Here is a 24,724-nt window from a genome sequence, read left to right as displayed (position 1 = left end):
CTGTGAGCTGTGGTGTCAGTCGCAGACATGGCTCGGATATGGTGTTGCTGTGGCTGTGGCCATGGCCGGTGACTACAGCTGCTATTAGACCCTTAGCTGGGAACCTCCATATGCCATGAGAGTGGCCCTGGAAGAGGCAAAAAAGACAAAAAAAAAGAAAAAAGAAATGAAGCAAGGGAAAGTACACTGCTTTTCATCATCATGGCGGAAGTCCTAGCTAGTGCAGTAAGACAATTAAAGGAAATAAAAAGTATTCAGATTGGGAAGGACGAAATAAAACTTTTTTGGGCAGCTGGCAATATTTGAAAGAATGAACAACAACAAAAAATCCTGTAACTAAACTCAGCTGTAACAAGGTTGCAGGATACAAGATTGATAGATTGTAGATTGCCGTGTCTGCAACCTACACCACAGCTCACGGCAACGCCAGATCATTAACCCACTGAGCAAGGGCAGGGACCGAACCCGCAACCTCATGGTTCCTAGTCGGATTCGTTAACCACTGCGCCACGACGGGAACTCCCTATTTTTTATTTTTATTTTTATTTTTTTTGTCTTTTTTTGCTATTTCTTGGGCCGCTGCCGAGGCATATGGAGGTTCCCAGGCTAGGGGTCGAATCAGAGCTGTAGCCACCAGCCTACGCTGCCGGAGCCAGCTCAGCAGGATGGGGCTGAAGAACGGGTGCTGTGGAACTTAAGGAAAAATAGTTAACATAAAGCAAGACACAGAGACATTTATCTTAAGTAGAGGTGGGAGCCGGGACTCAAGGTCTCAGGGACCGAGAGCCCTGCCTCAAGAATCCACACTGCTTTTATTGTGCTCTTTAGATGAGATCAAGTGAGGAGTGGCTATGGGTGGATGATACAGGGTTTATTTACTATTATATAAGTTCTTTTACTATTTAAAAAGCCACTTAGGTGGTAAAGGGTTAAGCTCTTACTCTGACCTCTAGGCACATAACAGTTCTTAAAGTTCTTAAGCTTAAGTCCTCATGCCTTTAGGTCTTTGTTCTTAAGCTTAAGTCATTTACCAGCACTGTGACTGTTTTTCCAAGAAGGAAGATGGGATAAAATAAGACAAGAAGATGGGATAAAGTAAAGAAGGACAAGATGGAGTTTTCAAGGAAACCTGTCTTGCGACACTACGCCAGAGCCACAGCAACACGGGATCTGAGCCTGAGTCTGCAACCTACACCACAGCTCACGGCAACGCCGGATCGTTAACCCACTGAGCAAGGCCAGGGACCGAACCCGCAACCTCATGGTTCCTAGTCGGATTCGTTAACCACTGAGCCACAACGGGAACTCCCAGGTGATGAATTCTTAAATGCAGCACCGAAGGGGTATGATCTATGAATAAAAGAATTGATAAGCTAGAGTTCATTAAAATTAAAAACTTCTGCTCTGTGAAAGACAGTGTCAAGAGAATGAGAAGACAAGCCAGAGACTGGGAGGAAATATTTATAAAAGACTTACCTGGGGCATTTCCATCTTGGTGCAGTGGAAACAAATCCTACAAGGAACCATGAAATTGCCGGTTCAATCCCTGGCCTCCAGCTCAGTGGGTTAAGGATCTGGTGTTGCTGTGAGCTGTGGTGTAGGTTGAAGATGTGGCTCGGATCCCGAGTTGCTGTGGTGTAGGCTGGCAGCTGTAGCTCCGATTGGACCCCTAGCCTAGGAACCTCCATATGCTGTGGGTACGGCCCTAAAAAGCAAAAAAGAAAAGAAAAGAAAAGAAGAAAAAGACTCATATGGGAGTTCCCGTCGTGGCTCAGTGATTAACGAATCCGACTAGGAACCATGAGGTTGCGGGTTCGGTCCCTGCCCTTGCTCAGTGAGTTAACGATCCGGCGTTGCTGTGAGCTGTGGTGTAGGTTGCAGACGCGGCTCGGATCCCACGTTGCTGTGGCTCTGGCGTAGGCCGGTGGCTACAGCTCTGATTCGACTCCTAGCCTGGGAACCTCCATATGCTGCGGGAGCGGCCCAAGAAATAGCAACAACAACAAAAAGACAAAAAAAAAAAAAAAAAAGACTCATATGATAAAGGACTATTATCCAAAATATGCAAAAATCTCTTAAAACCCAATAGTAAGAAAGCAACTCAATTAAAAAAACAGGCAAAAGAGTTGAACTGACATCTCGCCATAGAAAATAAGCATATAAAAAAAGTTCAACATCATATGTCATTTAAATCACCACCATTCACCTGTTAGAATGGCTAAAATCTGGAATACTGATAATGCCAAATACTAGCAATGGTATGAAACAACAGAAATTCTCATTTATTGCTGATGGGAATGCAAAATGGTACAACCACTTTATTGGATAATGTGGCAGTGTCTTACAGAGTTGGAGTTCCCGTCATGGCTCAGTGGTTAACAAATCCAAGTAGGAACCATGAGGTTTCGGGTTCGATCCCTGGCCTCGCTCAGTGGGTTCAGGATCCGGCATTGCCATGAGCTGTGGCATAGGCTGGCAGCTGTAACTCCAATTCGACCCCTAGCCTGGGAGCCTCCATGTGCCGCGTGAGCAGCCCTAGAAAAGGCAAAAAGACAAAAAAAAAAAAAAAAGAAAAGAAAAAAAAAGCTAAAATATTCTTACAATGTTTATAGCAGTTTTATTTATAATTGCCAAAACTTGAAAGTAAACAAAATGTCTTTCAGTAGGTGAATGGATAAACATTGCTACATCTAGACAGTGGAATACTATCCAGCACTAAAAAGAAACAAACTTTCAGTTCCCAAAAAGATGGAGGAACCTTAAGTGCATATTACTAAATAAAAGAAACCAATTCAAACTGCTAAGTACTGTATGATTCTGACTATAGAACATGCTGGAAAAGGCATAACTCTGGCAGCAGGGACTAGGGGAGGAAAGGATGAATAGGCAGAGCACAGGATTTTTAGGGCAGTGAAACTATTCTGTATGATGTTATAGTGGTGGAAAGATATCTATACATTTAGCAAAACCCATAGAATGTACAACACTAAGAGTGAACCCTAATGTAAACTGTAGCTCTTGAGTGACAGTGATCTGTGTAGGTCTATCAGTTGTAGCGAAAAACACCACTTTGCTGTGGGATGTTGATAGTTAAGGAGACTGCATATATGTGGAGGCAGAGGGTGTATGTAATCTTCTCAGTTTTGCTGTGAACCTACATCTACTTCTAAAAATAAAGTCTTAAGAAAATAATAAAAGTTCTTTTCAATAATAAATAATAAACGTTAGAAAGTAATAACTTCCTAGGTCAAATGGTATGTGAAAGAGCATTCCCAGATATGCAGTGTTTTAACTAAATAGATTCATATGGGTGACAGGGTATCACATTTCCAGATTGCAGTAATTAAGCATAAACTCTAGCTGAGCATGGCTGTGCGGTTGGCATGAGTTGAGGGTTCTGAGTGTAAAAGAGTGGGAGATGGACTGAGGGTGATGGTGCTCCGAGGAATGTTTACATCCACAGGAGAGATGAGTATCAGGCTGTCCTGGCCCAGACCAAAAGGTGCATTGCTCTGTACCTCAGTTGTGATAAGGGGTAAGGGTGATTCCCTCTTTCTAGGACTGAGACCTCCAAATGAGTGAGTCCTGGGATCCCCTGTGTGTGGACGTTGCTACTTCAGTCTTGGGGTGAACAGTCATTTATTTCCTCACAGCTCTGTGCCCATATTCAAGCTAGGAAAATATTTCAGCCTGTTAAGGGCCTGCAGTGGAAATGAAGAGGAAGAGGTGCTTAGGAAGATTGGGTAAGATCAAAGAGATGAAGAAGAAAGCGAAAGGAGAATGAAGAATCTTGTCTGACTCTGACTTGACAGTGAATGCGTTGTCTGTAATGTGGTTCTTTTTAGAGATAATGTTGGGGGTGGATGAGTATTACTGTTTTCTTTATTTTGCTAGTTCTCACTTTGGTCCCGCTAGGATGATGATGTTGACTAGAAGAAATTTCCCTGAAGCCAGAAACAAAGCCCATCCTCTTTTAGGAGGAGGGGGGAGAGCAGAGTTGATTCAGTGCATTAACAGAGCTCTCTAGGACAGAAGAGGATAACTAATTAGCATCGGTAATGCTGTTTTACCCTTTTTGGCCATAATTATGTTAAAGATGGGATTTGGGCTTCTAAAAAAAGTCAAATGGGGCTGATGTCTTGTTATTATGCTTTTTAGTATTCAGAGAAACATAGTAACTCTGTAGAAAGGTATCAGGGTCTTAAGTTAAACATCACCTATGGAGCTTGTATACCAAGAGGAACATACCTTTTCTTTTCCTCTTTTTTTTTTTTTTTTTTTTTGGTCTTTTTCTAGGGCCACACCCACAGCATGTAGAGGTTCCCAGGATAGGGGTCTAATCAGAACTGTAGCCACCCACCTACGTGAGAGCCACAGCAATGCCAGATCTGAGCCACATCTGCGACCTACATCACAGATCACGGCAACGCCGGATCCTTAACCCACTGAGCAAGGCCAGGGATCGAATCTGCAACTTCATGGTTCCTAGTTGGATTTGTTAACCACTGAGCCATGACGGGAACTCCTTAGTGGAACTATTTAAGATTGAATTAAGGAATTCAGTTGCTAGTCTAAAATTTGACTTTCTGGTTGTTGAACAAGTACTTATTTGGAAATACTTCTGTTTAAATATTCTATTTTAAATTACCCTTTCATAAAAAATACTGCAGATACAGAAGTTCCTGCTCTGGTGCAGTGGGCTAAAAAATCAGACTGCAATGGCTTGGGTTGCTGTGGAGCCACGGGTTTTCCATCCCTGGCCTGGAGCAGTGGGCTAAAGGATCTGGCATTTACAGTTGCATAGGTTGCAGCTGCAGCTTGGATTCAGTCCCTGGCCCAGGAACTTCCTTATGCCACAGCTGGGACCATTTAAAAAAAAAAAAAAAAAAAAAAAAAAGCAAAAGTTATGGGTATCGAGAAGCATCAAGGGTGTCCCAGTCAGATTGGTTGATATATTCAGCAGAAGTAGTGAAGGAATAAGAAAACCAGCCATTTCCCTACTTACTTGCATGTAAAATGGACGATATTTAAATGTTAAGGCTTTTTATCCAATGTTATATTTAAGTGCCTTTCAAAATTAATGGCAAAATGATTGTTAAAATGCTGTTACATATGTTTGGCTCTTAATGCGCTATAGATTTGATTCCCTGCATTATCTTTAAACATAATTATACTTTGAGGTTTAAATCAGTAATTTAAGTTGCTTAAATGTACTTTCATGCTGTATTAACTTTCTGCAATTTGTGCTATCACCCACTCAGTTATGCTTTATTAGTAGGATGTAAAAGTGTAAATTATTACAATGTTAGTATTTCCATCTTTTCTGCCAGGAATAGTTGTCTCCATAAGTATACCTCATTGTTATGAATAATGCTGCTATGAAAACAGGTATACAGATACCTCTTTGAGACCCTACTTTTAGTTCTTTTGGGTATATACCTACAAGTAGGATTGCTAGATCATATGGCCAATTCTATTTTTAATTTTTGGAGGACATGCCATACTGTTTTCCATAGTGGCTGTTAACATTTTACCCTCTCACCAACAGTGTACAGGGTTCCAGTTTCTCCACATCCTTGCCCACACTTCTTGTTTTCTGTTTTTTGACAGTAGCTATCCTAATGAGTGTGAGGTAGTGTCTCATTCTGGTTTTGATTTGTAGTTCTCTAACGAATGATGTTGAGCAACTTTACCTATGTTTTTAGGTCCTTCAGTTTGTTCAAGTCCTTTGCCCATTTCCCCCCTTAGCATGAATACTTTTGTAACTGAGGGGGGAAAAAACACTTGTTTTAAGATGAATCTATTGAGAAGATAATAGTAAATTTTAAAAGGAGATTTCTATAGTCAGTTGACTATTCCATTCACATTAAAACACTCAATTGAGGGAGTTCCCGTCGTGGCGCAGTGGTTAACGAATCCGACTAGGAACCATGAGGTTGCGGGTTCAGTCCCTGCCCTTGCTCAGTGGGTTAACGATCCGGCGTTGCCGTGAACTGTGGTGTAGGTTGCAGACGCAGCTCGGATCCAGCATTGCTGTGGCTCTGGCGTAGGCCGGTGGCTACAGCTCCAATTGGACCCCTAGCCTGGGAACCTCCATATGCCGTGGGAGCGGCCCTAGAAATAGCAACAACAACAAAAGAAAAAAAAAAAAATAAAAAAAACAAACAAACACTCAATTGAAAGGTTTTTTGTTTGTTTGTTTTTTAATTTACAAAGAGCTAACATTGTTTCTGCGCTAAGGTCGATGTCCTGATGACCCATTCAAGGAAGTTCACTTGGTCCAACTTAATGAAGCCTGTATCCTTTGTGTACTGCTGGGAACACAGGTGGTACATATTGAGGCTGTATTTCAGACCGTACAAGTTTGAGCAGACTCAGCAAGAGCAAGAACTCTGGCCTAATTTTCTTAGGTGGCTTCAGTAAATCTGCTGGTGGCTTGTCTTGCTTTCTTGGATGCAGTGAAGCAAAGGCCTTTTGCCCATTTTAAAATTAGGTTATTTTATTTTGTAGGAGTTCTTTATATATTCTGGGTATTTGCATTATCAGATCTATGATTTGCAAATATTTTCTCTCTTCCATGGCTTTGCCCTTATACCCTGTTGATTATGTCCTTTGATGGATTGAAGTTGTAATTTTGATGTAATCCAATTTATCTTTTTTCTTTGGTTCCTTGTGCTTTTGGTGTAATATCTAAGAAATCATTTCCAAATCCAGTGCCATGAAGCTTTCCTTCTGTTTTCTTCTAGGAGTTTTAGTTCTTATGTTTAGGTTTTTGATCCATTTTGAGTTGATTTTTGTATACAGTATAAAGTAAGCATCCAAAGTCATTATTTGCATGTGGATATCCAATTTTCCCAACACCATTTGTTGAAAACACTGTCCTTTCCCCATTGAATGGTCTTGGTATTATTGTTGAAAATCATTTGATGTTAAATGTGAGGGTTTATTTTTGAGTTCTCCATTCTATTCTGTGGTTTACATGTCTTATCTCTCTGCCATTACCACACAATTTTGATTACTGTAGCTTTGTAGTAAGTTTTGAAATCAGGAAGCGTGAGACCTCCAACTTTGTTCTTTTTCAAAGTTAGTCGGCTCTTAGTGATGCTGAAATCAATTGAAGGGTTCAGGTTGTGATAGCCGGATTCCTCCAAAGGTCCTCCCCTTCAGCCAACATTTTGCCTAATGGTTTTGTTCATTGATTGTTGCCTGAATCATTTCAATTAGGGATTATGAAGTGGCAGTTTTTTCCCCACACATATTAGCTGGAGTAGATCCAGGGGAGGAAACTTTTCTTCATCACAATGGCTTATTTTTCCTGAAATTCATTTTTACAGATAAGGCTAGATTAAGCGCCTTTACCTTTAATTGCCAATTTTTTAGAGAAAGGGTTTGGTGCTCATTAAAGATTATATGATCTTTTTGTAGGTATCATAAACTCTTAGGTTTTATATATGAAAACTGTTTTACTGTCATTGTTAAGAGTCTTCCAGCTACAGTTAGAAATAGCCAATGATCAGACATTACTCAGCATTGACTCTAACTTCCAACAGGGCATCACAACTTTTTTTTTAAATGTCATTTACAATGCTAAGTACTTCTGCATAAATAATTTTCTATTTGTTGAGCACCTACCTGTGCCAGTTGCCATCCTAGAAAATGTATTTTTATTTCCAATCCTTACTCTTACCCCCTTTTGACCTAATGTTTTTTGTTTCTCTTGAGTATGTAAAACATTTCTGTGATCCTAAGTCTAATTTTGGAATGATATATTTAGTTAAGTCTCCCTTCCATTCTGTCCCCTTCAGCTAGTCCCTTTGTCCTCGTATAGGTTTTCATTTTATTTATTCATTTATAGATTATCCACTCAGTGTTAAGTTTTGTTTTGCAAACACCAGCAAAGATATATAATTATGTCCCTTTTCTTTTCTTTCTTTTTTTTTTTTTTTTTTGTCTTTTTGCCTTTTCTAGGGCCATTCCTGCGGCATATGGAGATTCCCAGGCTAGGGGTTTAATCAGAGCTGTAGCTGCCGGCCTACGCCAGAGCCACAGCAACGTGGGATCCAAGCCGCTTCTGCAACCTACACCACAGCTCATGGCAACGCCAGATCTTTAACCCACTGGGCAAGGCCGGGGATCGAACCCGCAACCTCATGGTTTCTAGTCAGATTCGTTAATCACTGTGCCACGACGGGAACTCCAGTATTGTCCCTTTTCTTATAAAGAAGTGTCATAACTATAGTTATTGATCTGCGTCTTACTTTTTTTCACTTCATAATATGTTCTAGAAGTAAGTCACTGTAGAAATCCTCATTCCTTTTTATGGCGGTAGAGTATTCCCTCAGGTAGATATGTTATTTTTCTAGTCAGTCCGCTTTGATGGAAATTTGAGTTATTTAAAAACTTCATGCTGTTACATATAATTTAATATTATTAGTTTTCCTCCTCTGGCGTCTTCCCCATTTTTCTACTCTCTTTCATAGCAAAACTCCTTGGAAAATTTAGTGTCAGTAATGGCTGTTTTCACCTCCTGATTTCTTCGTCTCAGGAATTCTTTCCATTCAGGCTTCTGTCCCTATCATTCCACTAAAACTGCTTTTTTCAAAGTCACCAGTGACCTGTATGATGCTACATCCAGTGTTCTCCGTTCTCAACTTCCTTGATTTATTAGTTGTGCTGGCTCCAATTGATGACTCTGTTCTCCTGAAACACTTTTGTCACTAAGCTTCCAGCACACTCTGTACTCCTGGTTTTCCTTTATTTTGGGGGCTGCTCCTTCTCTTTCTTTTTTCTGACCTCCTTATCATTGAATGACTAGACCCCTCCTTCCTCATGTTATCAGCTGAAGGCTGGGCCCAGCTATCAGCTGATTACAAAAGGCGAAGCCTGGGAGGAAGGGGTGGAGTCTCTGCCTCTAGGAATGAGGCTGAGGGGAGAGAGAGTACGGCTTTTAGATTCAGAGGTCACCTGAAACAAGCCTGTAGTCTGACAAAACCAGATTTATGGCCCTACGTGGTAAGGAAAGGCCCCACAGGGGACCATCAAAGTGCCAGACAGGGAGAGGGAAGAAGGAGGCGGCATTGTGTTGGGTTCTGCCGAAGGATCCAGAGGAGGCTCTTGAGATATGGGATCTGTTTTGGACTGGGTGCTGTTTCCGAGACAGGATTAGAAGGGAAGATTAGTTAGGGCTTAGGCCCTGGGGAAGGGCAGTGTATCGTTGGATATCCACAGTAATAGATGGCTATAGTGAAGCTGGTCTGGGGGCCAAAGAGAGGATCAGTATATATTGTAAAGCTGCTGTATGACCTTAGGATAAATAATGTTTCCTCTTATCTTTGCACCTGCCTTTCTCTGTGTCTGTCCTCTCAGCCCAGTTAACGGCAATTTTGGTCCCTCCCTCCCCTCCCCCCAATCTGAGCCGATTTTCATCTTTTGTCTCAGACATAATTTCACTCTTTCAGTTTCATGACACTAATTTTACTGGGTTTGGGAAGTAGAGATCATTATTTCCCAAGAGTTGAAGTAAATAAATAAGTGATTAAATGATTGCTGTTACTCCCCCACACCCCAGGTTAAAGCCAAAACTCATGGTATTAAATAGGACCTGATTTGGAAAAATTTCGAAGTAAGAATAGTCTCTTTGTTGCTGCCATTGCAGCTTTTCTTTCTGAGCCCTCTTGCTGTTAGGGGCACTGGGGACCAACCCCTCACTGTCTCAACTCATCCAGGCTTCCAGGTTCTTTCCTAGGCTTCTCTTCTCCCCATATGAACCTCTGCCTATTGGTTCATCTGATAATGGGATTAAGATAGCTTAATATGTTCCTTTAGAGGCATTTGCCTTTCAAAAGGAAATTCCTGAGAGGAATATGAAATTAAGGAATAAGTTTTTATTTATTTGTTTAGTCTTTTTAGGGCTGCACTCACGGCATATGGAGGTTCCCAGGCTAAGGGTCCAGTTGGAGCTTTAGCCTCCAACTTACACCAGAGCCACAGCAACATGCAAACTGAGCCACGTCTGCGACCTACACCACAGCTCACAGCAACGCCAGATCCTTAACCCACTGAGCGAGGCCAGGGATCAAACCCTTGTCCTCATGGATGCTAGTTGGTTCGTTAACAGCTGAGCCACAATGGGAACTCCCTAAGGAATAAGTGTTTAATGCACACTGTGGCAAGATAGGGTGGGGAGTGAGAATGGGTAGGGGAGCAGAGGTGAGTAGAGGCAGTATTTCAGCAGTTACTCTGCTGAAGATAGGGCCTGGGCCTCAGATGTCAGGAGTTGTCCTCTGAGGAGCTGATGAACTGGAACCTGGTTCTACCATTTTCCCCCTTGGATGCTGAGGTAGGTCGTATGTTGATAGATAGTGAAAGTATCAGAGTGTCTGGCCTGTGTCTTGGGAGCAAGGCATGTGCTGAGTAAACACTGTGGAGATACAGACTGGAAGTTGGCACTTTGAAGAAACCTGCTCCTAGTGCTGACCTCTGCACCAGCTACTGGGGGGCGTGTTCAGTCCACTGGACTACCAGCACTCAGACTCTCCTTTCAAGCCTCTCCCCCTAAAGCTCGGCACATACCCAGCCTTCCTACTGCGGAGATGAAATGTGAGCCTGTAGCTTGTAGCTCCACAGCTGACTAGTGCCTGTTTAGCTCTACAGACCCAAGTTGTTTATCAATCCTTAGGGCAAATGTGAGGTTTCTGTTATGCTTTGAAGATGAGTTGAGTTTTAGGAAGGATTTAAATCCGCAGCCTCCAGATCTATAAGTGGCCTCCATGGAAATCTTCAGTGTACATGCAGACTGAAGCCAGCTTGTATCTCCTGGTACCATCTCACAGCTCTTGGGGAGTGAGCCCAAGGCAGTTGTTCTAGAGATCAGAGACCTGTAAGATTTCAGTCTCAGCCACAGTTTGAACTACTTTGAGGTGTCCTTGTAAACTGGATCTTTAAAAGTACAATTTTCTAATACTAATTTCTTCCAGGCTTTACTTTGGAACAATTTTAAGTTTTACAGTAAAGTTTCAGAGATGATACAGAATTCTCACATACGCTGTTTCCCCCATTGTTATCACCTTCCATAATCATGGCACCCTTGCTAGAATGAAGACATCGGCATAGGTAGATTCTATTATCTCAACCCCTAATTTTACTTAGATTTCTTCAGTTTTCTACTCATGATTTTTTCTCTTCCAGAAACCAGATTACACTTAGTTGTTGTGTGTCTCAATCTCTTCTGGTCTGTGACAGTTTCTCAGTCTTCCCATGTTTTTCACAACCCTGGATAGGTTTGAGGAATAGTGGCAAGTATCCTATATAAAGTATCCTTTATAATGTCCCCCCAGTGCCCTTTTCTCATGTTTTCCACATGATGAGACTGATGTTATGGGTTTGGGGAAGAATACTACGAAAGTGAAACGCCCTGCTGAGGGTTTTTTAATATTTGCATAACATCACTGATGGTGTTAACCTTGGTCTCTAGGTTAAGTTGTTTGCCACTTTCTCCAATATAAAGTTACTCCTTTTCTCTTTCCCCTCATCACTAAATTTAGCCCACCCTCAAGGTGGGTTGGAGGATGTCTACAGGTAAACTCCACCTTTCCAACTCTAAGAAGGGGGAGTATCTCTATATATCATTCGAAATTCTTCTGTAAGGAAGTTTGTCTCTTCTGCCCCATTTATTTGTGTAACTATGGGCCCATGTTTATTTATTTTATACTTGGAGTTACAGTCGAGGACTGCATTATTTATTTTGTTGCCTAGATTGCTCCAGCTCTAGAGGGAGCTCTTTTAGTGGCTCCTGTATCCCTCTTACACACCCTTATCTTCTGGTGTTTAAGTACTTACTCTCTGGTACTACAAGACAATCAGTGCTTTCCATATATTCTTCCATGCCCCAGCCCCGGAATCAGCTATTTCTCCAAGAAGCCCTTGTTCTTTTTATTGGAGAATGACATTTAGAAACCATTGGGTTGGAGTTCCCGTCATGGCTCAGTGGTTAACAAATCTGACTTTTTTTCTTGCTTTTTGGTAATACCCTTCTTGGATAATGAAAAACCTTGCAGCCAGCATTCATTTATTTGTTCAACCCAGTATAAGTGTACCTGCATTGTAAATACATTATAACCAATATCCCCATAAGAAATAAATTTGCCACTTCAAATATTGTCCTGATTTTTAACAATTCTGTTTTAGTGGACAAGCCATAGGTGTTTGTTTATGTTTATTATGGCGTGATTTGACTTGTGATGCTAGATGCTTGCAAATATTTTTAACATTCTTACCAAAATCTGGTATGTCTTTGTATGTCAGCGTGATTCATTAAGATTATAGACTTGAGAGCTGATTCTTGGGGCAGAGCCTCCTTGCCTCCCTGTTTGCATTTCTCACAAAAGTCCTATGTTGATAAATGTATTTCTTGCCTATTAAAAAAAAAAATTATAGACTTGGGCTCCAAGTAAAATACTTTCTTTTTACTTTACACTTTTGATAGTCTAAACTTAAAAAATGAAAGGTTATGTTCTCTCTTTAGTAATTTATTACACATTTTTACAAAAGGACGTTTGTGGGTTGTTTTTTTATTTGTTTGTTTTTTTGTTTTTTGTCTTTTTAGGGCCACGCCTGTGGCATATGGAGGTTCCCAGGCTAGGGTGGAATCCGAACTGTACCCCTGTCCTACACCACAACCACAGCCACAGCCATGCCAGATCCAAGCCGTGTCTGCAAGCTATACCACGGCTCATGGCAATACTGGATCCTTAACCCACTGAGTGAGGCCAGAAATTGAACCTGCACCCTCATGGATACTAGACAGATTCATTTCCGCTGAGTCACGACAGAAACTCTGGAAGTTTATACTTATTAAAGATTTTCTCATATGTAAAAGGGACAAGTTGAATGAAATAATATTTACAGTAGATTGTAGCTCCAAAGTTCTGGCTCAGGTGCTTTTTAAAAATCACCTTAAGCAAGACATCCTAAAATCATTTTCTCCATTTGCTTACTAATCTCTGACTATTTAGGCTTGACACTTGGTTTTACGTTCTGGGCTACTTTTCTAAGACATCCTTTTGGGCCATTCTTATTATCAGTGCCAAAGATCTAAGTCTGTAGGTAAAGATATTATGGCCTGGGAGATGGGACTGGCTTAACTGTAGCTATAGCTCCCTGGGCACTTGGCTTCCCAGGCTCCTGTTGGGAAGAAATAAGTGTGGATTTGAAGAGCTAGAGCTGGGAGTTCTTGGTCATCATCATGGTCAGCTTCTAACTTGAAGTTGATCTTGGGCCCATCACTTCACTTCTACCTCCAGCCCTCAGATCCTTCATCTAGAAAGTGAAGCAGTTCTATTAGATGACTCCTAAGACTCCTTTCAGCTGTGATTTTATTATCAGAGGTACTAGAATATCTAGTGGGCAGTTTTTTGGTTTGGGGGGTGTTTTGGCCATGTCCATGGCATGTGAAAATTCCTGGGCCAGGGATCAACTTTGCACCATAGCAGCAATCTGAACCACTGCAGTGGCAATGCCTGATCCTTAACCCACTGTGCTACAAGGGAGCTCCATAGCTTGCAGTTTTAATCTCAGTTATCAAGGTGTTCTGATGAGAATTGGAAATGGTCAACCTTTTTTGTTTGGTTTTTTTAAAAGGGGGAGGCAGAATTTCCATTGTAGCTCAGCAGGTTAAGAACCCAACCAATATCCATGAGGACGCAGATTTGATCCCTGGCCTTGCTCAGTGGATTAAAGGATCCAGCGTTGCCATGAGCTGTGGTATAAGTCACAGAGATGGCCCTCATCTCGCGTTGCTGTGGCTGTGGCATAGGCTGGCAACTGCAGCTCCAGTTCATACCCTAGCCTGGGAACTTCCATATGCCTTAGGTGCGACCCTAAAAAGCAAGCCAAAAAAAACCCCAAAAAATAAGAAACCAGGAGTTCCTATCATGGCACAGTGGTTAACGAATCCGACTAGGAACCATGAGGTTGTGGGTTTGATCCCTGGCCATGCTCAGTGGGTTAAGTATCCAGCGTTGTTGTGACCTGTGGTGTAGGTTGCAGACATGGCTCGGATCCCACATTGCTGTGGCTCTGGCGTAGACCAGTGGCTACAGCTCCAATTCGACCCCTAGCCTGGGAACCTCCATATGCCGCGGCAGCGGCCCTAGAAAAGGCAAAAAGAAAAAAAAAAAAAAAGAAGAAGAAGAAGAAACCAGGGACTTCCTGCTCTGGTACAGTAGGTTAAGGATCTGGCGTTGCTGCTTCTGCAGCACAGATTCAGTCCCTGGCCTGGGTGCAGCCATAAAAACAACAACAACAAAAAAGAACCCCACACATGCTATGTGTAGGATGTACACACTCTGAAATGTGAGGTCTATAGTTGTCTAGAGGGCTCAGATCATACCATGTAGAAGCATGTTGTGCTGTTCATAATAACCCATCATGGTAATAACTTTGGAGGATCAGAACTGGAGTGTTTATTTTTGGTGTTTATAAATCAGTGGCTTAAGTGACCTTCCTTTTACAGCTGCTATGTAGAATTTGTAAACAGTACAGAAAAATAGCCAAGGTGGAGAGAGTGCGGTGGCTTAAGTATGATAAGGCCCAGGGAGGAAGTGTCATTAGTTTCACACACTGATAAGTGTATCTGGAGTGAATGCCATCCCTCTGATTCCTGCTAGTGCTTCTAGTGGCTTTAGCCTCCTCTTCACAAGACTTGTAAAGAGTTGCTCCTTATACACGTGAACAGTAGATGTCACTGCATCTCCACGTACTAGGGTTTTGTCTCATAGCTTTTTGGGTACAACCAAATTCTTAATACATCTAACCACTAATCTTAAATCGAGTATTTATGGTTACCTGACACTTAAGGTCCCCTTCCTTAGATGCAGAACCCAAACTGAAAATCGAGAACAAACACAGCCCAAGAGGGTTTTACTCAGTTTTTCCTTCACTATCTTTTTAAGTGTATTTGTTCTAGGCTTATATATTGTCTATACATTAGTCCCCCACTTATCTGCAGGGGGTATATTCCAGGACCCCTGCTGCGTAGGCCTCAAACCGCAGACAGAACCGAACCCTATATATACCCTGTTTTTTCCTGTGCATACCTACCTATGATAAGCCTAATTTATAAGTTAGGTGCAGTAAGAGATTAGTGACAGTAACTAATAATACAGTTGAGCAGTTATAACAATATACTGTAATAAAAGTTATATGGATATGGTCTCTCTCTCAAAATATCTTATTGTCCAAATTTAACGCCGTTTCCTTCTTAACTAAGCTTTTACCACTCACTGTAGCTCTAGTGTTTACAGTTCGAAGTGTGACAGCAAAACTAGAACAAGTTTCTTTTTTCTTCTTCACAATTTTATGGATAGAAGATTTGTTACTGGAGGAGTTCTCATCGTGGCTCAGTGGTTAATGAAACTGACTTGTATCCCTGAGGATGTGGGTTCGATCCCTGGCCTTGCTCAGGGGGTTAAGGCCCCAGCATTGCCATGAGCTGTGGTGTGGGTTGAAGACTCGGTTTGGATCCCACGTTGCTGTGGCTGTGACATAGGCCGGCAGCCATAGCTCCAAGTCGACTCCTAGCCTGGGAACCTCCATATGCTGTGGGTGTGGCCCTAAAAAGCAAAAAAAGAAGATTTGTTACTGGAGTTCCCACTGTGGTGTAAGGGGATCGTTGATGTCTCTGAAAGCACCAGAATTCAGGTTCAATCCCCAGCCCTGCACAGTGAGTTAAAGGATCTGGTATTGCCGCAGCTTCAGCATAGGTGGCTCTGATCTGATCCCTGGCTCAGAAACTCCATATGCCTCAGGGTGGCCAAAAAGACAAAACCGAAAGAAGATTTGTTACTGTAGGTCTTAGCAACCTTAGCATATGATTTTTTTCTTTAGTTGAGAACTTTCACCTTTTCACTGAAGCACTTTGTGGCTTCTCTTTGGCATATCTGAAATGCCAGCATCACTACTCTTGTGCTTTGGGGCCATTATTAAGTGAAATGAGGGTGACTTAAATAAAAGCTCTGCCATACCAGATTGTCAGTCTGATAACCCAGATGGCTAGGAAGCGACTGACGGGCAGGTAGCATATACAGAGAGGATATGGTGGACAGAGGGATAAGTCATACCCCATTCGGGGCGAAGCAGGACAGCAAAACATGTCGTCACACTGCTCAGAACAGTGCACAGTGTAAAACTTCTGAATTGTTTACTTTTGGCACTTGCCATGTGCTAGTTTGGGCCACTGTTGACAGGGACAACTTAAGCCATGCAGAGTGAATTGCAGACGGTGGGGACCACTGCACAGCTAACCAGGGAGATTCTATCTTTTCCTGTTTTTTTAGGAACCTGGACAGTTTTTTGTATTTGTTTTCAGCACAGTTCACACTTAAAAGCTTCTTTGCCTTTCTGTAACTTGCTTTTTGAAACATTCCAACAGGAAAGTAGATGCCACTGTTCTCTGAGTTGAGTTGATGAACATCAAAGGAAACTGCCGCTTTCTCTCTTCATTTCTTTGTGAACCCTTTGCTTTGGCAGTTGAGGAAATAACTGAATTATGTCCAGAAGTGCTTTGGTGCCCTTGTATTTGGTGCACTTTTAAGGCAGATCTCTTAATGGTTTCGGAGTACATGGTGGAGTTTGTCTGACAGAAAGACAAAGTTGGTGTAAGTTGGATTATTTCAGAAAGTCTCAGGAATACTAAATTTTGGTGTCGTTTGAACATATATATGGTGAAAATAGCCAGGGTGATATCTGTTCTAATATATCTAGTGCTGGTTTACATCTGTGTCCTGGTGTAATTATTTGTTTGTTTTTTTTTTTGTTTTTTGTCTTTTGTCTTTTTTTGTCTTTTGTTGTTGTTGTTGCTATTTCTTGGGCCGCTCCCGCGGCATATGAAGGTTCCCAGGCTAGGGGTTGAATCGGAGCTGTAGCCACCGGCCTACGCCAGAGGCACAGCAGTGCGGGATCCGAGCCGCGTCTGCAACCTACACCATAGCTCACGGCAACGCCGGATCCTTAAGCCACTGAGCAAGGGCAGGGACCAAACCCGCAACCTCATGGTTCCTAGTCGGATTCGTTAACCACTGCGCCACGACAGGAACTCCGGTGTAATTATTAATAGCTCCCTCTCTTACTCTCAGTTGTCCTGGTTTTGACAACATATGGTCACTCTAAATTGCCCCAAATGGGGGAGGGAGTGGTTGATAATGGGCAGTTCTCATAATTATAAGCATTTTTTTGACTCAAGAATTATGCCTGCCATGAGTTTTCCGAGTTAAACACATGTAAAATAAAGTAAAAACCACAAAGTGCTTATAATTCTGGGGAAATAGCTTTTGGATTTCTGTATATTGATCATTGTTCTGTGGAGTAGTGATTTCCAGCTATGGTTATGCATCAGAATCTACTGTAACATGCTTAGAAATAGTTTCTTGGGCCTCACCACAGACTTCTACTCAATTTGTACCAGAGTTGGAACTTAATATTACCAAAAATGTGTACCCCTGCAGTACAAATGTACTGAATTACTTTGTCAGTAAGCTTCTGAACTAGCCTATTGAGGAACATGTCTTTCTGTGGTTCAGGTGGTGTTCAGGATTCTCTTTGGTGGCTGCTTTGAGCCTTGAGGGTGTACCTGGCATTGACTTGAGTTGTCTTTTTGTTTCAGATGTCATCTGGGTCATTCTCAGTGTGGAGGTGGGTGGACTTTTAGGAGTAACGCAGCAGCTGTCATCTTTTGAAACGGAGTTCAACACACAGCCACATCGCAAGGTAGAAGGAAACTTCAACCCGTTTGCCTCTCCCCAAAAGAACCGACAATCAGATGAAAACAACTTAAAAGACCCTGGGGGTTCCGGGTTCGACTCGATCAGCAAAAACACATGGGCTCCTGCTCCTGACCAAACCGAGCAAGATGAGAATAGACTCTCACAGAACTCTGTAAATCTGTCCCCCAGCAGTCACGCAAACAACTTATCAGTAGTGACTTACAGTAAGGTAGGTGCCCTCGGAGAAGAGGAGAAGGGGTAGGTGGTGGGCCTTGGGATTTGTGATACCCCTTCATGGCAAACCTAGAAGCCTCGAATGTTCTTTAAGACTGCTTAGCTCTGCCAATGCAACAGCACAAAAACCTACCCCTTCTCCCCTCCCCCCCTCCCTCTCTCCATGTTCTGTGGATATAACTTCATCCACGTTTATAATTTACTACTGTCTCTCTGCTCTGGTTTGGGTGTTGAAAGAACAAAGTTTTTTACCTTTAGCATTTAAAATAAAAAAAGGAAAAGAAAGTCAAAATATCACCAGCCATCCCTCACTTAGTAAATGTATACTGTGTAGAGCACAGCCCACCTTTGGAACTTGTTCCTTTGTTTTTTTGGTTTAGGATGGGGTATTTTTCCTGAGGAAAAAGATAAGCTCAATTATTCATCCTAAATGTTGTTGGGCTTCTCTTCATTTACCTTGTTTGCATGTCTTTCCAGTCTCTCATGGCCCATCTACCTTCTACCTCCTGACCCACAACCCAGAGTGGCCCGAGTCATATTTTGACTTTCCATTCATGAGGAATCAGTGAGAAAATTGTTTATTAGGTTAACCATGATTTTAAGTATTCTGATTGTTCAAGACAGTCTTCTAGAAGTTTGATTTCTTGGTTTATTTCTCTCTGCTGGCTGACTAAAGAGCACCTTCCATACTCTGCTGAGGTGATGCTGGCTCCAGGTCGTTGGTGTTGGTTGGTTGAATAAAGCCTTGGTGCCGAGCTAATGTCGTAGGTGATTTGTGTGGCAGGGCCTGTGAATGTTCTCTGGTTAACATGGTGGTGTATTAGGCCCAGTGTCCCACCTGTGTAATCATATAGCTGTTAGGTCTCTCCTTGCTTTGTGTTGGCATTCACCATCAAAATTTTAAAAATAGCATTGATGTTTATTTGAGAGACAACTTGCTCTATTATAAGAATGGCATTTTTCTGACCAGTGCTTTATATGTGGTCTAGATCAAGAGGCAAATTAAGAAAAGAAACCTGATGATCTTTATTCTCTTTCTCCACATGGTCTGGTAAGAGGGACCTCATTGACAAGGAGTGTAACAAAGAATTATTTATTGGTTTGATGGTCATTATAAAGGATAGTATGAGGTCATGTTAGTCATACAGGATATAAGGAGGTAAATTGGCAAGGCAATAAGTTGCTCGTATTTGAGGAAAGACTTCATGTCTTAATACTCTCATAAAAGGTTTCCCTTTAAGTTCCCATTGGTCCATATTTCTCTTCCTTAATTTTTACCCCCCAGGGTATGACTATTGAGATGGTACAGAGTCTAGGCTAAGCATGCCCTGTTAGAATGAGAACTTTGAGGCAATTGAGTGTGATGGGAAGGTGAGAGAGTTGGAGGAGGCAAAACCGGTTGCTCCACTGCTTTCTCACCGAAGCCCCTTCACTCAGCCGTGACCTCCCTGCTCCCTTTAGTCTCAGGAGAGGCCTGGTGCTTCCTGGCCAGAGCACTGCGTTCATCTTCCTGAGTTGTGAACCTGTTAGTTGTTTTCATCTTCTTTAGGGCTGTAGGGACTGTTGCCTTTTAACTCTGTCACTGCCCTGGCCTGGGGTGGGGGTAGGAGGTTGTCAGAGTGGATCACCTACCAGCATCCTACCATGCTGCTGTTTTGGAGGGCTTGGGCTATGGTGACGCTGTTGAGATATTTCTTGAAGTTGACAAACTCATAGTGTTACCTAATTTTTTCACAAGCACTGTAGGACCATTTAGAAGTAGCATTTGCAAGAACCACAGAGAAAAGGTACTCACTGGAGATGATATATAAGACAGTTGGCTGTAGTGCACCGAGAATGTGGCACTTGAACCCACAGAAACTGGAGCCTCCTTTTTATCTTAAGTTAAGCCAAATCTTACTCAGAAAGCAGTTACGTGAATACTAGCAAGTCCTCTGAAAGCATTTCTGTCTAAAGTTGAGTCAGCTGCACCTCTTAGGGCTCCTTAGAAATGGCGTAGGATATAGGCAGTTACCAGTGTTTGTTAACACTTCTGTGCACTGTTTAGAGCAGGGTCTACTGCTGAGTAAGGACACGTAAAGAATAAAAGTTTTCCCTACTAGCCAGCAGCTAACAGTACAGTATGGGGCTGAGACATGCATGCAGTTCAGTCAGTATGAAGCATGCATTTGGTGAGTAGAACACAGCACAGTCAGAATGTGTAATTTGTGTGCATGGCTGCAGGTTAGAGTTAAAGAAGCAGAGATAAAGTAGAGATGGAGTTCTGGTTGTGGCTCATTGGGTTAAGAACCCACCTAGTATCCATGAGGACATGGGTTTGATCCCTGGCCTCACTCAGTGGACTAAGGATCTGGCGTTGCCTCGAGCTGCAGTGTAGGTCACAGATACGGCTCGGATCTGGTGTTGCTGTGGCTGTGGTGTAGGCTGGCAGCTGCAGCTCTGATTTGACCCCTAGCCTGGGAACTTTCATATGCTGCAGGTGCGACCATAAAAAGGAGAAAAAAAAAAAATAGAGATGGAGTTGATGGAAAGGGCTTTTCAGAGAATGTACAGACTTGGAAAGACAGGAAGGATGATGGTAGGAGGACAGTTGAAGTGCTAAGGGATGTGTGGTCCAGAGATAATGGTTGATGGTCAATGGGAGATATGTTCCATTGGTTACAATGTATTCATTTGGATAAAATAATTAAAAATCACTTTAAAAAAAATTGGGCCTATAGTTAAATGGATATCATAAAGCAGAGATGATACATAGTTCTAAACATTTGTGTTTGGCTTGAGAATAGACATTTATTTTTAAAGATAGAGGAGTTCCTTTCACAGCTCAGCAGTTAACAGACCCAACTAGGATCCATGTGGGTTTGATCCCTGGCCTCACTCAGTGGGTTAAGGATCTGGCATTGCTGTGGCATAGTCTGGAAGCTGTTAGCTACCGTTCAACCCCTAGTCTGGGAACTTCCATATGCCGCAGGTACAGCACTAAAAAAAACAGACATTTGAAGGAGTATATTTGACAAAGTGACAAGATCAAGTATATACTAAAGTTATTTTTTAGTTATTCCTATGCGTGTGCAAGGTATGCCTCCAAGTACTTTACATGTATCATCTCAAATTTTGATAAGAAAACAAAAGCTGGAGTTCCTGTCGTGACTCAGTGGTGAACGAATCCAACTAGGAACCATGAGGTTGCGGGTTCGATCCCTGACCTTGCTCAGTGGGTTAAGAATCCGGCGTTGCCGTGAGCTGTGGTGTAGGCCAGCAGCTACAGCTCCAATTGGGCCCCTAGCCTGGGAACCTCCATATGCCAAGGGAACGGCCCTAGAAAAGACAAAAAAAAAAAGAAAAAGAAAAAAGAAAACAAAAGCTCCAACAGGCCCAAGTAACTTGCCCCAGTATCACACACCTAGCAAGAGACGGAGCTGTGATTCAAATCTAGGTGCCACATTACTAAAGGTTTTAGTAGATGAACCTGAACTCTCCTTAGATCTTCCCCTTAGGCTGGAGGCTGTGTTGAGCAAAAACATTAACTGAGTTGATAACCAATATCACCAAGGTGTGAAAGAAGCAGAGTTAAGATTAGTGGCTTTAATGTAAACTGAGGATTGCCTGAGGCATCTTCTTTTTAAAGAGATCCCCTGTTTGTTGAGTCTTTAAAGTAGTGATTTCTTGGAATTCTGCCATGGTGCAGCAGGATTAGCGGCGTCTTGGGAGCGCTAAGATGAAGGTTTGATCCCTGGCCTGGCACAGTGGGTTAAGGATCTGGCTTTGCAGCAGCTGTGGCTTAGATCACAACTGCAGCTTGGAACTGATCCCTGGCCCAGGAATTCCATATGCCGCAGGAGCAGCCAAAAAAGAAAAAACAAAAAAAGTAGTGACTTACTTTTTCTAGTTGATGAAAATAAAAACTATTTTTAAACTCTTGGGGTGCACCAACCATGTGGTGTTAATAATAAATAGCCCCCTTTTTATTTATAAGTGACTGGAAAAGATGTGAGACCCTTGGGACTCTAGAGTTGGGGCAGGTGTCTTCACTTCTCCCCAGGTGCCATCTTTATTGGATGGGTAGGAGTTGACAACAGACTTGATTTACTCTCAAGAAATTCCTTTATATGTGGAATCTGAAAAAAGGATACAGTGAATTTCTTTGCCAAACAGAAACTGACTCACAGACTTTGAAAAACTTAGGTTACCAAAGGAGACCGGTTGTGGTGCAGAGGGATAGACTGGGGGTTTGGGATGGAAATGTTGTAAAATTAGGATGTGATGATGGTTGTACAACTATAAATACAATAAAATTCACTGAGTTAAAAAAATAATAATAAAATGAAGAAATTCCCTGCCTGCCATTAAGCCTGGGAAAGAACACAGTGCTCCTGGAAGCCGATGACAACAGTTTTAGGAGGTAGGCACAGTTTCCTGCTGCCTCCATAATTACAGTTGAACTCACTAAGGTTGGTAGGATGAAATGAAAAGATTGCTTCATGCACCTGCTTTATGAGGGCTGTGTGGATGTCAACATAATGGAACTAGGAACTGGTCAGTGCCAGGAACTGAACACCCCTGCAGCCCTTCCCCAGCTAGCCTTGAATAACCATATGTTCTCTGGACTCTGCTCTGTGCAGAGAGGGGTTGGGGAGGGGGGAGGAATCGCTAGGTGGGAACACCTGTCCTAGCTCGATCCCACAGCCCAGAGACCCTGGTCCCTCCTGTGTGAGAGCTGTCAGAGGGAGTCAGAAAGGTGAATAGGTGTAAGATGACCTGCTGCAAAGATTCATAAATCTGACTCTCTGCTTTTGTTCAATATTGGCTGGCCTCATTGTGAGCTGAGTTGTGGCTGACCTGTCCCAGTTGGATAGTCAGATCAAGTATTGGTGAAGGTTAGGTGCTGTTCTCATGAATTCTTTTTAGGTGATTAGCTCAGGAGCCTCTGAGGAGGACAGTCAGAGTAGGCTAGGGGCTGATTCTGTTGACTCGGGGCTGTAACTCTGACTCCTCTCTGGAGGCCAGGATAGCTTCTCTTTGGACAGTGTTAGAGTCGCAAAAAAGAATCTATAGAGGTGAGGAAGGAGAAAATAAGACCTATTGAAATTAGATACTTCTATTTCTTAGTTGCCAGTAATTTTTAAAGTTTCTAAATGTTTTCTAAGAAAGCCTTACAGAGGAATAAGACACCAGCCAAATGGTCTGATTCAGGACAGCTGGGAATAAGAGTGTGGCTGGACAAAACCAAGGGCTGTTCTTTAGGAGAGCCCAGTTGCTTTGCTTCCCTTTTCTAAAGAGTAATGGTTTACACTGGGGCAGTGGGGAAAAATCCCAAATTCGTTTTATTTTGTTACTTGGACTATGCCTCTTATTTTATGTTTTTTTTTTTTTTTAATGTTTGGAGCTGGTGTTTGTCATCTACTCCTCCTTTAAACTGATTACCGTCTGAGCCACTGTTATTACTTCCGCCAAGTGCTGGTTCGGAAGAAGAAACGTGTTATTATCTTTGGGGGAGGTTCATCGTGCTCTTTCAGCGTCAGCCACTGCCGAGTGCCATCTGCCCTGCCTGCCCACATTTCCACCTGCTCTTCTTCCTCTCCCTCCCTCCACCTCTCTCTCTCTCTCATCATCACCCTTTAGTACATTTTGGATCCAGGGCTACAGAAGCCAGTCTGCTTTTATTATATCAGAAACCATTTCTCTTTTAACCAGCTGCTGTCTGTGCTGACAGGGCATGGAAGAGTTCATTTCTCTTTGGGTGAGGGTTTAGAAACATAGTAGAGGTTACCAGGGGAGTTTGGGGAAAGCCAGTCTTTTTACTACATGGGCCTCAGGATGTAATGGCTTGTGGACCTTATTATCTCCTTTGAAGTCGCCGATCAGATTAATATAATGAGAAGGGGTGAGTTCAGTGGAATGGGGCCCAGTTCAGAGGGCACTGAATTTAAATTTGACCCAAAGGCAGGTGGTTGGTGTCTTTAGCTGGGCTAATGGCAACAGAGGGCAATATAACCCTCCCACTGCCATGAAGCCTGAGTCTTAATTCTCAGGTGCAGACACTTTCTCTGAAAGATTTAGAGATGGCTCGGAGAGAAGCTGGAAGGAAAACTGTTACTTTATATTTTACCCAGCTTGTGTTCTCCTCTGGCAAAGGACAGGTAGCAAAGGCACACTCTTCCCAGGTTGGGGCCCGTGAGAGTGCAGTAATCAGAGCTGTAAAGCTGCCATTCATTGAGCACTTAATATGTGCCAGGCAGGCACTGTGCTGAGGACTTTTTAACTTAATTTTTATTGTTAAAATTATCAGTGGGAGTTCCGTTGCGACTTAGCGGTAATGAACCCAGCTAGTATTCATGAGGATGCATGTTGGATCCCTGGCCCTGCTCAGTGGGTTAAGGATCCAGCATTGCTGTGAGCTGTGGTGTAGGTCGAAGACAGCAGCTCGGATCCCACTTTGCTGTGGCTGTGAAGTAGGCTGGCAGCTACAGCCCCAATTCGACCCCTAGCCTGGGAGATTCCACATGGCACAGGTGTGGCTGTAAAAAGACAAAATAGATACATAGATATAGGTATTTATCAATGTACATATTTTAAGGAGCCCAGGAGTTCTACAAAGTCTATTACAAAAAACACCAGTCACCTCCTGGCCTCCCAGCCCCTAGTATTTGTTCCCCAGAGTCCGAGGCAGCAGTTTGACTTGCCTTACTTCATTTCGACCCCACAATTGTACCACCATACAGGTACTGTTG

General features: G+C 42.6%; 1 protein-coding gene and 1 pseudogene across 8 annotated transcripts in view; one reads left to right on the top strand and one right to left on the bottom strand.

Moving 5' to 3' along the window:
* ILRUN (inflammation and lipid regulator with UBA-like and NBR1-like domains) overlaps positions 1 to 24,724 on the top strand; it is a 105,173-nt gene that overhangs the window by 66,869 nt on the left and 13,580 nt on the right. For 4 of the 8 annotated variants that reach the window (XM_084966552.1, NM_001243026.1, XM_084966553.1 and 1 more), the window contains 1 exon segment: positions 17,660 to 17,763. The exons of 1 other annotated variant lie outside the window; for it this stretch is intronic. In XM_084966552.1, the coding sequence (XP_084822678.1) occupies positions 17,660 to 17,763 (104 nt within the window). 8 annotated transcript variants of the gene reach the window in all.
* LOC146401509 (small ribosomal subunit protein uS14 pseudogene) lies at positions 6,219 to 6,482 on the bottom strand (annotated as a pseudogene).

Source organism: Sus scrofa, chromosome 7 (genome assembly GCF_054392235.1).
Source record: "Sus scrofa isolate SSC_HxYL_T2T_F1_AM1 chromosome 7, Sscrofa_HxYL_maternal_Yorkshire_Landrace_v2.0, whole genome shotgun sequence".
Lineage (NCBI taxonomy): Eukaryota > Metazoa > Chordata > Mammalia > Artiodactyla > Suidae > Sus > Sus scrofa.
The sequence above is the reverse complement of the archived record's forward strand: the minus strand, read 5'-3'. Positions and strand labels throughout refer to the sequence as shown.